At 36.1% G+C, this 15,971-nt stretch overlaps 1 protein-coding gene and 1 pseudogene across 1 annotated transcript in view; one reads left to right on the top strand and one right to left on the bottom strand.

Annotated features, from left to right (window-relative positions):
- Window positions 1-15,971, bottom strand: part of SYTL5 (synaptotagmin like 5) — a 119,266-nt gene that overhangs the window by 56,313 nt on the left and 46,982 nt on the right. Inside the window, exon 4 of the mRNA XM_038588784.1 lies at window positions 997-1,112. Within this exon, the coding sequence (XP_038444712.1) occupies window positions 997-1,112 (116 nt within the window). The remainder of the gene's footprint in view (window positions 1-996; window positions 1,113-15,971) is intronic.
- Window positions 2,337-3,127, top strand: LOC106558470 (annotated as a pseudogene).

The raw sequence follows: 15,971 nt of genomic DNA, 5'->3' as shown, positions 1-15,971 counted from the left end.
TAGATTTCCTGAGGGTGAGCAGCTGTGTATATACTTCATGACTTGAGGGAGTCTATGTTCTGAAAAGTACTGAGACTTAAATGGGGAAAGCAACCAGAACTAACTTCTTAATTCTAACTCTACTCATTCTGTCCCCCAGGAGCATCAGACCTGATCTTACCCATGTGGGAAAGCCCTTCCTTGCTAGTATTCCTATTTGTCTCCCGACATGGCAGAGAAGACAACTTAAAACAGGCCAGAAGATACCTGCTCCACCTTTACTACACCATACGTGAGAAATATGCTCCTAAACACAAATTTCAATCAACATTTAACCAACTAAACTGTAGTTTGAATGCAGAGAATACATTCCCAAGGTTGAGTTAGCTGCATTTGGTGACAGTATAATTCTTCATTAAGTGAAAGGGTCCTGAGCATTTCGGGCCATTTAGCATCCTGGCTCCTGCTCACTAAATGCTGTTCATTCCACAGTCATTGCAACACCCAGAAATGCTCCCTTACATTTCTAAATGCTCCCCTGGCTTGAGGGAGAAGGGCATGATACACATCACCTCTTGGTTGAGAACGAACCACTCGATTAGTAAAAGAAACAACATTTAAAAGCAATTTTACTGAAATACATCATGTTGAAAAATCAAGGATTGCTTTCACAATGTGAATCATCTAATTCATCTGTTTCATATTACTTTCTTAAATGTTTGGTAAAATACTGGAAGTGCACTCAGGAAAACAACTATCTGTGATGAAGATAAATGCCTCTTTTGAAAATCTCAGTGTGTCAGATATATGGAAAAAGCACTGTGGATTTTATTTTCTACTGACTTCCTCTTCATTTGTATAAATTGCAGATTTAGATTTCATGCTACTGAGCTTTGAAATGATCTAAGGGATTCAGAAAATTCAACTATGTTTATCTGCAACATATACAGGAAAATTATGTAGGCCACCAAAATGAAGATTAAAACAGTTTTGAAACCAAATAATTGCTTTAATTACCTGTACTTCTTCTTAAGATGGACTGTCGGACTACATCAGTGCCCAGAACATTGACTTGCTTGAAACGCTTTGCCTTTTCTTCAAAGAACCATTCACCAGTTACAATCCTTAGCTGTCTACTCAAGAAAAAGGGGAGAGCATTGACATCCAGTTATTTAGCCAAATAATTAACTGTCAAAAATCCCTAATTGAGTAAAAAATAGCCAGTCATTTACAGAGTCTATCTCAATGCCTAGAGTATTTTATGGTGATTATAATGGCTCCTATTACTTAAATATATACTATACATCAGTTACTTGCTAATTGCTCTTCATACTTCATATATTTTTATCCACATAACAATCCTTTATAAACATCATTATCCTCTTTTTATAGATGAGGAAATTGTCACTTAGAGCAATAAAATGACATGTTTTATATCACATAGCTGATAAGTAATAGAGCCAGGATCCCATCCCAAGCACTCTGGTCTAGGGCTCAAGTTCTTAACCACTGCATTAGTCGGCAAATACTCTTCAGTGGAGACAACAGGGAATGAGTGAAGGTTCTAAGTTACAAGGGGGCCACAATTAGACTCTGTTTTAGAATGATACCTTGATGTAATATGATGACTGGCTTAGGGTGAAGAGCAAATGGATCAAAGAGACAGGTTGGCCATGGCAGTAGTCCAGGAGAGAGATGACAAGACCCATGCTGGAACAATGGCAAGACTGACAGAAATGAGGAGATAAATTAAAAATGTAGGTAGCAGAAGGGTCTGCCTGGATCTCGTAATCAACTGGATGTTGAAGGTGGAAAAGGATCTTTGAACAACCATGCTCATTTTTAAAAGCCCTGCCTGCAATGATTACACAAACTCTATATCCCAGTTGTACAGGCCTATTTACCCTTCTCTGAACATGGCTTATAGATGTGTTGGTACAAAAATGTTCAACTACTCCCGTCTAAACACTTCTAGAGAGGATTGTAATAGGAAAGAGATTGGAAAGTAGGATTGTGTCATACAGTGGAAATCTTCGAATACCATGCTAAGAAGTTGGAATGAACTCTCAATTTTTCTAAAGCTCAGGTTGGATCATATAATCTCCGGAGCATCATATGGACAAAGGAGAAACTAGAGGCAGGCCAATTAGGAAGTTATTGCAATAGATTTAATAGGAAATGATTAAGATGTTTATCAGTGGTGGGAGCAAGGAGTGAAAAGAAAGATATAGATTCTTGGGCCACTGAGTATCAGCAAGATTAGTGATAAGTCAGACATGGTGGCTGAAGAAAAGCAGCTGAGAGTCAACTAGAGATTTCTAGCCCTAAGAATCATAAATGTCTCTCTCCTCCAGCAACCCAAGATGTCAAAAGGAAAGAAGGCAAAGGGGAAGAAGGTGGCCCTGGCTCTTGCTGTCATGAAGAAGCAGGAGGCCAAGAAGGTGGTCAATCCCCTGTTCAATTAAAGGCCCAAGAATTTTGGCATGGGACAGGGCGTCCAGCCCAAAAGAGACCTTACCCGATTTGTCAAATGGCCCTGCTACATCCAGCTACAGCAGCAAAGGGCTATTCTCTATAAACATTTAAAAGTGCCTCCCATGATTAACCAGTTCACCCAGGCCTTGGACTGCCAAGTAGCTACTCAACTGCTTAAGCTGGCCCACAAGTACAGACCAGAGACAAAGCAAGAGAAAAAACAGAGATTATTGGCCCAGGCTGAGAAGAAAGCTATGGGTAAAGGAGATGTCCCCACTAAGAGGCTGTCTGTCTTTTGAGCTGGGGTTAACACTCTCACCACCTTGGTGAAAAACAAGAAGGGTCAGGTGGTAGTGATTGCACATGATGTGGATCCCATTGAGCTGGCTGTCTTCCTTGTGTCATAAAATGGGGGTGCCCTACTGCATTATTAAGGAGAAAGATCAGGCTGAGGTGTCTGGTCCATAGGAAGACCTGTACCACTGTCACCTTCACACAGGTTAACTCAGGAGCTCTGACAAAGCTGGTAGAAGCCATCAGGGCCAATGACAATGACAGATATGATGAGATATGCCACCACTGGGGAGGCAACATCCTGAGTCCAAAGTCGGTGGCTCACATCACCAAGCTGGAAAAGGCAAAGACTAAAGAACTGGCCACCAAACTGGGCTGATTAGATGCTGTTGAGTTTTATGTACATAAAATAAAAAGTTCTCTTTCAGCTAATGTCAAAAAAAAAAGAATCATATACATGTGACTCAGTAACTAAGTGGATTTAGAAATTAATAATTGGATCCTAAATTTAAAAAAAAACCACCCCAGAAAAATATGTCAATATGTTCCCCACCAGCAATTACTCTGAAATGCTGCTTCTAAATATAAAAGACAAAATTAAATTATATATGAAACACAGTTTCACTATTGGAAAAAAAAGTGAAATTGTTACCCTTGGAGAAAATTACCAAAAGGAAAAACTAGAGCATATACATCTCAGATTTACTCTCAAGTGGCTAGTCTGTTGAGAAGCAAGGCCTACTGCATTAGCTACAAACTATATACTATATATTTGCAGAATATATCAAATCTAAGAAGATCTAATCTATCAAAATAAAATGCTTGAATAGGTTAAATTATTTCTGGATACATCTCAAGCACTCCATAGACTTATATATCATTACTTCTGTTGGAAATAGAGATGGTAATTGTGTTATTCTGAATTCTCAAGATGTCCCTTCATGGTCCCTGTACCTTTGTTCGTCAGTCAGCCAAATGCTTGGTACTGCCATGATTGAATTCTGCTAATGGAATTAAAGTTGCTAATCAGCTGACCTTAAAATAGGGAGATTGTCTTAGATGATCTAGGTGGACACCCAAAGTAATCACAGAGCCCTTAAAAAACAGGAAGAGGAGGAGGAAGTCAGACCTGTGATGCTGCAATGCTACCAAACCAGAAGTAAGATTCCAAATGTGAGAAAGATCTGATGCACTAAGATGGCTCTGAGACGTAGACATCAACATGCAAGGTCCAGAGAGAGAGGATTCTTGGAGCTAAGGCTGGCTCTTAGCTAACAGCAAACAAGAAAACAGAACTCTCATTCCTACAGCCATAAGGAATCAGATTCTGCCTACCAAAGTGAGCTTGGAAGCCAAATCTTTCCAAAGCCTTCCAACAGGAGCTCAGCCAGCCAATACTTTGATTTCAGTCTTGTGAACCTTGAGTAGAGAAACCAAGCCATCCCATATTTCTGAGCTACAGAACAGGGAGATAATATATTTGCACTGTTTTAAGCTGCCAAATTTGTTATGAGAGCAATAGAAAAGTAAAACAATAATTAAACATAGAAATATATTTGTTCTAATATTCAACTCAGGAAATGACTTGCACAGGTTGTGAGAAAATAAATACAGAAAACTCATAAGACCAATAGGGCAGAGGTCGGCAAACAATACTGTGTGGGCAAAATTCATCCCCTCATTACATGTTTTGTATGGTCTAGGAGCTAGAAATAGTTTTTATATTTTTTATTGGTTGGAAAAAGTCAAAAGAAGAGTATTTTGGGACATATGAAAATTATATTCAAAATTCAGTGTCCATAATTAAAGTTTAATTGGAATACAACCATACTCATTTGCTTATGTATTGTCTCTGGCTGCTTTTCTATGTTATAGTAAAGTTGCAAAGTTGAGTATCTTTAGCAGAGACCACATGGCTTTCAAAGCCTACAATATTTACTCTCTGGAATTTTTGTTTTGAAAAATTTGCCAACCTCGGCAGTAGGAAAGAGTTTACATAAAAAGAAAGAACAAGGGAAATAATACAGATCAGCAATTGAAAACAACCCAATAGTGGCATACCTACATCTCACTTCTGGGTTTTTTTTTTTTTAACGTTCTTGGAATATGGGGGAGGTGGGTAGCACATCAACAGTAGTTTTACATGGGGCAGGGGAAAATGGGACAGCACCAGTCTACATGACCCAGGAAATGGTTTTCCATATCCTCTTTACCATATATGTCTAGAGCTGCTGCCAACACCTAACACAAATAAGATCTTCCCAGTATTGTTAGTCATTACTTCCTGCTATCCTTATAAAAACAGTAAGTATAATCCTTGTATTTGCTCAACTCAGATGTGCACTGGAGTCTTCCTTTCAGAGCTCTACAACATAAGAACAATCTCTTGGTATCATGCCTTTGCCAGGTTCTCTGGACCTGGGGGTAGATGGGAGTCTTGCTGGAAGAATGGCAAACTAATACCTAGTGAGTGTATACTACATAACAAGGAATGTGCTAGGCACTTAATATATATCTCTAATCCTCACTCTAAGCTATGAAGTAGTTATTATTATCATTATTCTCTTTCAGAGGGGGAAGCCAAAGCTCATGAAGGTTAAATAACTTGCCAAAGGCATACAGGTATTAGGACAGAAACAGGATTTATACTGAAAGCTCATACCCTTTACATGTGGCTAAACTGCCAGAAAAAAAATTCGCAGCTGTCAGCAATGACAAAACTTTAAGTAAGGATGAAAACTGATAGAAGTGAAGGAATGATACAGAGCATTCCATCTGATGGGCTATGATTGTGCACATGTGTGCAGGCACACCTCCACACATGCACACTGCATGCAGAGTGATAGGAATTAAGGAGAGGGCAAAAGAGTAAAGAAAATAAACATGAACCCCAAAGATACAAATGCAATGAAACGCTGGGACACCTGCATCCCGATGTTTATAGCAGCAATGGCCACGATAGCCAAACTGTGGAAGGAGCCTCGGTGTCCAACGAAAGATGAATGGATAAAGAAGATGTGGTTTATGTATACAATGGAATATTCCTCAGCCATTAGAAATGACAAATACCCACCATTTGCTTCAACGTGGATGGAACTGGAGGGTATTATGCTGAGTGAAGTAAGTCAGTCGGAGAAGGACAGACATTATATGTTCTCATTCATTTGGGGAATATAAATAATAGTGAAAGGGAATATAAGGGAAGGGAGAAGAAATGTGTGGGAAATATCAGAAAGGGAGACAGAACGTAAAGACTGCTAACTCTGGGAAACGAACTAGGGGTGGTAGAAGGGAGGAGGGCGGGGGGTGGGAGTGAATGGGTGACGGGCACTGGGGGGTTATTCTGTATGTTAGTAAATTGAACACCAATAAAAAATAAATTAAATAAATAAATAAATAAATAAATAAATAAATAAATAAATAAGAAAATAAACATGAAAAAAAAAAGAAAATAAACACGATACCCACTGTGACATTTGTATCCTTCTCTGTCATATAAATCTAATATTTGAAAAATACAAGGCTTGGAATATATTCAGTATTTCCTCTAGCTCATACTCTGAAGAATGAGTTTGAAATGAAGTCAGTTACCCTCATTATTTTTCATTAATGATTATTTAGTATCCAGAGTTTTCTAGGCCCTAATATGTTTTTAAGGTCTAACTCTTGGCATTTCTAACTTTCAGATGGAAGCTTATTTAAATGGAAAGTCAAATTCCCCTTAGATCTGTAGAGGGAAAATAGGTAATCTTACCCCAAGGGAAAAAAAAAAAAGAATATAACATTCGTTTCCTAGTTATCTGCTATTAGCTGCTGGAGAGATCAGAGATAAGCCATTTTTATTAGATATGCTGAGATAAGACAGGAATTTCTTATTATTCATAAGGAAACTAATCAGAATTATTTACGTGGGCAGCCTGGGTGCCTGAGCGGTTTAGCACCGCCTTCCACCGAGGGCGTGATCCTGGAGACCCCGGATCAAGTCCCACATTGGGCTCCCTGCATGGAGCCTGCTTCTCCCTCTGCCTGTGTCTCTGCCTCTCTCTCTCTCTGTCTCTCATGAATAAATAAATAAATAAATTTTTTAAAAAAGAATTTACAAATTTACTCATTACACGTAAAATATTTATTGCATTCCTACTACATGTTAGGCCTTCTGCTAAGGCTAAGAGTAAAGATGTCAATAATACAAACAAGGACCCCGGCCTTACAGAGATGATGGTCTATATTCCTCTCTTCCTTTCCAAACACAAAAACTGAAAAAGAAATCCCTAGACACATTAGGGTAAAACTGCAGAACCCTCTGTTAAAAGAGAACATCTTACAAGTTGGTAGAAAGGGTAAATCTCCCCAAATTACATACAAAGGAATGACAATTAGAATGATTTCAATAGTAATAATGAATGAATGAATAGTAATAATGAAATCTGGAATCCATCCAGTCAATGATATCTTCAAAGCTCTGAGAGAAAATAACTTTCAACCTAAAATTGTATGTACAAAAAAAAAAAAATACTGCTCAGGAATGAGGATGACATAAAAAAAATTTTCAGCACTGAAATGATTTATTGTCAACAGAGTTTCACTAGAAGAACTTCTAAAGATTGTACTTGAAGAAGAGGTAAAAGAGATCTCAATTTTAAAAAGAAATGATGATAAATGAAATTAGTAAAATATGTGGATAGATCTAAGCAAACACTGATGTCTAAACAAAAATTATAGTATCTAATTATTGAATAAAAAAATAATATATGTCTAGACCACCTGGGTGGCTCAGTGGTTGAGTGTCTGCCTTTGGCTCAGGCCATGATCTCAGGGTCCTGGGATCGAGTCCTGCATCAACCTCCCCACAGGGAGCCCGCTTCTCCCTCTGCCTATATCTCTGCCTCTCTCTCTCTGTGTCTCTCACGAATAAACAAAAAAATCTTTTTTAAAATCAGATATGGCTAAACAACTCAACAACAACAAAACCCCAAAAGCAAACAAAAAGATATGGCTAAAACAGAACAAAAAGTATAAATAATCCAGGAAGAAGATATATGAAGTTACAGAATATCAAGTTCCTTTTATTAATGAGAAGAAAAGTAAAACTATTGATTCATAAAGTTAAATATGAATGTTGTGATTTATAGGATAACCACTGAAAATAAAAAGTCATATATATCTGTAGTATTAGAAAATATAAAATGGAATGAGAAAAATATACTTCAATCAATCTGTAGAAAATATAAATAAAAGCCAATAAAATATATGGATATTACATAAAAGCAAATATTACAGTGATCACAATAATAGAAAATAATGTACATATTTTAGTAATTAGTATAAGTAGCCAAAGTATAGTTTAAGAAAAAATATCAGATTAAACCTCAAAAATTATATACAGCATATACATATAGCATGTATATGTATATACCAGACATGTATTTATTATGTATATAGCATATGTGTATAGCAAGTATTTAAATACATATAATTTAAAATAGCATATATATGTATGTAAGTATATATATAAAATATATATATGTTTGTAGGCATACAGACACAGAAAGATTGAAAGTCAAGGGTAGAATGATATATACCACGTAATATTAATTAAAAAAAACTTGATGTAATTGTATTAATAGCAGACAAAATAGACTTTAAAATAAAAGCACTTCTGGAAGTGAAGAAGGTCATTAAAAAAGCAATCAAATTGGTAAAGATGAATAGTCTAACAGAAAATTGGGCAATGGACATAGTCATTTCACAAAAAAGGAACCAAAAAAGACTAATAAGCCTATGAAAAGATGCTCAACCTCATTAGTAATCAGTAAAGTTCAAATTAAAATCATAGTGCGTTACCCACTTTTACCACCCAGTTTGGCAAAATTTAAAATTTTCATGAATCCAAGTGTTGGTAAGATTGTAAAGTAAAAAAAAACAAAAAACAAAAGCAAACCAACAACAAAAAAACCCCAAAACTTTTATATAATGCCGGTGGAGTTTAAACTGCTACAGCCACTATGATAAACAATTTAACATTAACTTGTAAAGCTGAAAATGCTCATACCATTTGTCCTGCAAGTTCATTCTTAGGTGCACTCCCTAGAGAAGTCTTCTCAAACATTTCTGGCATAGGTCACAGTAAAAAATATATTTTAGATCATAACCCAGAAAACGAATACAAATATACACATTCACACACACATTATATATATATCTATTATAATATTTACACATGCACATATACCTATGAGTATTCTATTCTATTTTGGTTTTAGTGCTGGTCATAACCCATCGATGGGTCATGACCCATAATTTTAAAAACCCCACCTTAGGGAAACTTCTGTACATATTTGCCAGGCCATATGTACAAGAATGTCATAGGAAGAACAAACAAAACCCAAACCCAGAAAAAGGAAGGAAATAATAAAGATTAGAGCAGAAATAAATGATATAGAAACTAAAAAAACAATAGAACAGATCAATGAAACCAGAAGCTAGTTCTTTGAAAAGATCAGCAAAACTGATAAACCTCTAACAAGATTCATTAAAAAAAAAGGAGGACCCAAATAAAATCACTAATGGAAGAAAAGTAACAACCAACACCACAGAAATACAATTGTAACAGATTATTATGAAAACCTATATGCCAACTAACTGAACAACCTAGAAGAAATGGATAAATTCCTAGAAATACATTAACCTACCAAAACTGAAGCAGGAAGAAATAGAAAATCTGAACAGAACAATCACCCTCAATAGAAGAGAATCAGCGATCAAAAAAACTTCCAACAAACCAAAGCCCAGGACCAGACAGCTTCACAGTCAAATTTTACCAAACATTTAAAGAAGAGTTAATACCCATTCTCCTCAAACTATTCAAAAAAAACACAAAAGGAAGGAAAGCTTCCAAATTCATTTTATGAGGCCAGTAACACCCTGATACCAAAACCAGATAAAGATACCACAAGAAAAAAGAGAGAACTATAAGCCAATAACTCTCATGAATATAAATGCAAAAATCCTCAACAAAATATTAGCAAACTGAATCCAACAATATATTTAAAAAATCATATGCCACAATCAGGTAGATTTATTCCTAGGATTCAAAGGCGGTTCAATATTCACAAAACAATCAATGTGATACATCACATCAATAAGATAAAGGATAAAAACCACATGATCATTTCAATAGATCAGAATAGTGCAGAAAAGGCACTTAACAATGTACAATACCCATTCATGATAAAAACCCTCTACCAAGTAGGTCTAGAGGGAACATATCTCAATATAATAAAGGCCGTATATGCAAAACTCACAGCCAACATCATGTAGCATGTCAAGGCACTCCAAAATTCTCTGGGTGAGATTCACTGTGAGATCACTCTGATGTGAATCTCTCACTTACAACTAGATTATGGAAATTTGATAAAGTAGGGGTGATTTTGAAATTACTATGTGACAATTGTCAATGCCCATAAAACCAAAGATCACCAGAAACCCACTTATGGTTGAGCAAGCTGAGATTTTTTCATCACAATAAAGGAAAACGCATGCCATGAAGAAGCATGGGGCATCTCAGTAAGAGGGCATTTCAAAGAATTTAATACAGGATTTGGATTTCTGTTAGGTAATTTTGAAGAGACTTTGAGGGAGCAGGGATTTGGTCTAGATTAGGTGATGTCAGGAAGTGGGGACAACGATGTCTTAAATTTTATGTAGGAGGGCAAACAAAAACAAAGCTGAAGCTGTAATTGGTAAAGAAACAGGTCATTCATATTAGCCAGGAAAGGGGGCTGTTTCATACTTTGTGGCTTCAACAGTCACCTTGGTTTTGTCTGTGCTTAGACAAAACTATGTATTATTCTTTTGTCTCACTTCATCATGGTTGCAGAGTAATCCTGCAGGATGCTGATGCTCTGAGATTATGTCCCACAGATGAACACCATGGCCTAACTGTGAGTGTCAGCTCATCTCCCAACAGCATCAAAGCCTGCATATAAATATCAGACCAGTTTCCAGATGTCAGGGGCTGATTTTTCTTTCTCACAACAAAAGACTCTACATTCCCTTCCACGCTCTGTGTATCTTCCAACGGTTGGCGTTATCATCTTTCAAGTTTACTGGCAGAGACTCACATTTTATCTATTTCAGTTATCTTTCACCTACTTCAGTAATTATTACCCATTCATCAAAAACAAAAACATCAGTTTCCTCCTTCTTTAAAAAGATGAAGACTCTCACAAGGATACACCACAGCATGAAATGTCACAACATGGTACGAATATAAGATCAGGTCATCACTCCCGTAGAAGTAATTCACGTTCTGGTTCCATATCATGTTGTCTTTCTGAGTTCAACTGGGGTGCTGATTAGGAAAAATGATCATGATGACTGTCTTTGTGTTGGATGGCAACTGCCTCCACTTGTATAATTATGTGGAATTTTGTAGTTCTCATTAAGATAGCACAATGAACTAACCGGTTCTGTCAGGGTCTCTTTCATTCTATTTCTAGAGTTAAATTTAAGACTGGACCTATAGCAACCAACTTGTTAAAATGAGAAGTGGTTGGAGAAAATGTCAAGGACTGCTCAGCCCACTTTAATAGGTAGCCTCCTTCTATCAGTCCTCGCTAGAAATTGTTCCAGTGGTCTAGCAATAAAATCTCTGTACTTTTATCCAATCTAAGGTAAATGACAATAAAGGTTGTGCTTCCAACTGATTAGAGAATGAGTCACTTTCTGACTCATCTCATCTCTTAGAGGTCAGGGTGAGAATTTCAATTTTATGGTCTATTAAGCATGGAGACAGCTCAGTGGTGTTGCAACACTCCCTCGCAACAAACAAAGGGTGTTCGCTGCCAATAAAATATCACTCATGCTTCATTTTTGAAAACCACTGAATAAACAGCAAACGAGATACTTTTAATACTGAGAGATAGTTTTAAGTCTCTGAGATCACATAGAAGAGTAGCAGGAATGGTGGTGAAGTAATGGTCTTTGTTTTCAGCTCTAAAAATAAGGAGGTATTTTGATATGTCAAATTGGACACTCATCATGTACATTTCCAGCTGTCACAGAAGGATATAAGTTGTTGTCACAGAAGCCTAAGAATTCATTGAAAGCTCTGTTTCTTTCTTCAGGCATTTGTATGCATAAAACCAGAATTTATGCTACGGAGGAGACAATACTGTAATAAACTCATCTTCTTCCTTAGATTGTGAAACCACTGAGGGTGGTCCATGTTTTATTCATCTTTGTATCTGTATCTTCTAGTATACCAATAGGTTATCAATAAATATCATAGAAGGGATGGATGGATGGGTTGATGCATGGATGGATCACTTGGATAGGTGGATGGTTGGGTTTATTAAATTATTGTTTCATCAATAAAAGTAGTACAAGTGATTCAAAAGTTCTGTATTGATGTACTAACACCTACTAAGGAAGACACAGAATTTTCAATTTATTATTATTTATTCTTACACTCTTCTAACAACAATTGGTATTTTATCTTTCTGTGACAGCTGAAAATTTACTCTGTTCAGAGGGCAAATGTACTTGGCATAGCTCATGGATTTTTTGTATTGTATTTTTTTAACCCCATGCTGACAGAAGAAAACCATATTTGTTCCATAACTTGCTTAGGCCTGAAATGCTTTAACTGAAAACTTGCTATCTACTCACTCACTCATGTATCCATTCATTTGCTTGTTCATCCATCTATCCATCTATCATTAACAGTCACTGAGTACCTACTATAGGCATTCTTTTAGGCACAAGGACTACATCAGTGAACAGTATAGATAAAAACCCCTGCCCTCGTGGTTATAAAGCCTATAGTTTATGGAAGAAGAAAGATAATAAACAAGACTAATAAAGTAAAATACATAGCATATAAGTATTAAGGGGAAAAACACAGGAAGGGGTGTGTTAGTTTGGGTAGAGTAGCTTCTATAACAAACCATTTCCAAATTCCATTGACTTAACACGTTTAAAGTTAATCTCTTATTTTTTAAAAAATATTTTATTTATTTATTCATTAGAGACAGAGAGAGAGAGAGAGAGAGAGAGAGAGAGAGAGGCAGTGACATAGGCAGAGAGAGAAGCAGGCTGCATGCAGGGAGCCCGGTGTTGGGACTCGACCCTGGGACTCCAGGATCACACCCTGGGCCAAAGGCAGATGCTCATCCGCTGAGCCACCCAGGCGTCCCAAGTTAATCTCTTATTAATATAACCTAGTGTTGATCTGACAAGATTTAGGGGAAAGTTTATATCAGTCAGGCCTGTAATTACCATCTATACTGACTATCAGCTCAATTGATGGCAAAACTTTGAATTAGCAATGTGTAAATACACAAGACCTTTGGGTCTTGTATTGAGAGGTATGCTTCAGTGATTACAAGTGGCATTTAGAAGTTAAAAACAGATGTGTGTGGAAAATACCAGAAAGGGAGATAGAACATAAAGACTCCTAGCCTAACTCTGGGAAACGAACTGGGGGTGGGGGGGGGAGGGCGGGGGGTGGGGGTGAATGGGTGACAGGCACTGAGGAGGGGCACTTGATGGGATGAGCACTGGGTGTTATTCTGTAAGTTGGCAAATTGAACACCAATAAAAAATAAGTTTATTATAAAAAAATTTAAAAATTCCTCTTCCCATATTGAAGATTGAAGTAACTTCTGATGACTGAAGCACTCATGAGTCATGGTCCCTAGTTATATTGTCTGAGTAAATGAGGGTCCAGGATTAGAGAAGAGGTTGAATAGTAATGGAATAAGAAATAGAAATGACTTAATACTATGAATCAAATAAAATAATATAGAAGATTAGAAAAATAGTTATTGAGAAATTCCTTATATGTCTTCAGACTCTACAATTGGAAGGTCAGTCATTTGTTAAAATTCCATTTTTTTCTTCATTGCCCTGAAATGGTAAACCCTACCTTGACATCATTTGGTAGGGAAAGAGCTGGTTAAAGAAACAAACAAAAAAACTGATACTCAGGATGCCTGGGTGGCTCAGTTGGTTGAGCATCTGCCTTTGGCTCAGGTCATGATCCCAGGGTCCTGGGATGGAGTCCTGCATCAGGCTCCCTGGAAGGAGCCTGCTTCTCCTTCTGCCTATGTCTCTGCCTCACTCTCTGTGTCTCTCGTGAATAAATAAATAAATAAAATCTTTAAAAAATTCTGATACTCATTCCAACTCTATTAACATAACCGTAACCTTTTAGTGTTCAAATTTCCACTATTTTTATATTTATAAAATCTAAAATCAGTTACCTCTCTTACCTAATAGGTATAATTTTGAGAACTTGAAGGACTATTCCCTAGTAATAAATGTGATCCAAAGATAGATCAGCTCTCACAGGGAAAGAGGCTCCAATTTTGAAATAAGCTCAACCTCTGATTTAAAATAATCTTGAATATTTTGTAATCTTATTTTATTTCCCTCTTGGAAGTAAAATATACATTCTCAATAGATACATATTGCTACACAGAGTCTCACTAACTTTTATAATTTTTCAAAACTTTGTCCATCAATCAAAAGTTATCAAGTTAAAAAATGTTATCAAGTTTATGACAAAACAAGATATGACCAAAACCAAGAGAAACAAACAGAAAATCAGTTCTCAACTCGAACAATAGAATTATCATTCACGGAGTTTTAAGTAATTACAAATAATTTATCCAAGAAATTATGAGAAAAGGGGTGAAAATCAGCAAAGAGAAACATAACAAAAGCAAAATGAAAAATCTAAAACTGAAAAAAACAACTGAATTTATGAATTAAATAAATGTGCTTAAGAGTAAATTAAACATGGCCAAAGATTAGTGAATTGAAAGATCAGAAAAACATATGCAAAATGAATTCAAAGATATAAAGGGATAAAAAATATGGAAAGGAGTATAAAAGATGTATGAAAGCTATTAAATAGAATTAAGATACATATTTGAAGTATTTGAAGTGGGGAGAGAAAAGAGAGAAAAAGCAGTATGTGAAGAGGTATTATCTGAAAAATATTCAAATATGACAAAAGATATTAATAGGTGCAGACTTAAGACACTCTAGACACCCCAACGTGGACAAATATAAAGAAAAATCAGACAGAGGCTAGACATGTTATAGACACTGTGCAAATCCCACAGAAAAGGGGAAAATAGCAAAAGTAGACTATGAAAACTATTATTACAGTTGATTCTTGGACAGCACAACTTTGAACTGTATGGGTTCACTTATATGTAGATTTTTTCCCAATATATTGTTAAAAACTTTTGGAGATTTGTGACAATTTGAAAAAACTCACAGATGAACTGCACAGCCTAGAAGTATTGAAAAATTAAGAAAAAGATGTGTCATGAATGCCTAAAATATATGTAGACACTAGTCTATCACACTACCATAAAATACATACAAATATATCATAAAAAGTTAAAATTTATCAAAATTTATGCAGACTTACAGACCATACATGGCACTATTTGCAGCTGAGAAAAATGTAAACAAACTTAAAGATGCAGTATTAAATCATGATTGCATTAGAATTATCTGTAGTATCAACTGTCCTAATGTAATTTTGTAGCTACCTCCTGTTGCTATTGTGGTGAGCTCAAGTATTGCAAGTATCTATTTAAGATGCCATAGGACATTAATCATCTCCACATGAACAGTTCATCTCTATAGTAAACTGCATATCATAATAAAAAGCGATCCCTCATGGTTCTCATATTTTTTGGTTTAACGCAATACCTCAAACCTCAAATGACACTACTGGACCCATATACAGTACTACTAGTGATGCTGGAAATGCACCCAAGAAGTAGAGAAAAGTTATGAAATTATAAGAAAAAGATGAATTGCTTTATATGCACCACAGATTGAGGTCTGCAGCTGGGGTTGCCCATTAATTCAAGATACATGAATCCAGTATAAGGACCATTATAAAAAGAAAAAGAAACTCATGAAGCTGTTGCTGCAGTTACAACTAGCAAGCACAAAAACCTTGTACTTTTTGCAAAACATCTCTCTATCTCATATTGAAAATGCAGCTTTCATGTAGGTGCAAGATTGCTACAAGAAAGGTGTAACTTATAGACCCTCATATGATTTGGGGGAAAAAAATAAAATCATTATATGATAACCTAAAGCAAAAGAAAGGTGAAGTATCTAAACCTGGAGGATTTAAGGCCAGAAAGGATGGTTTGGTAATTTTAGAAAGAGGTTTGCCTTAAAAAAAA

Source organism: Canis lupus, chromosome X, assembly GCF_011100685.1.
Source record: "Canis lupus familiaris isolate Mischka breed German Shepherd chromosome X, alternate assembly UU_Cfam_GSD_1.0, whole genome shotgun sequence".
Lineage (NCBI taxonomy): Eukaryota > Metazoa > Chordata > Mammalia > Carnivora > Canidae > Canis > Canis lupus.
The sequence above is the reverse complement of the archived record's forward strand: the minus strand, read 5'-3'. Positions and strand labels throughout refer to the sequence as shown.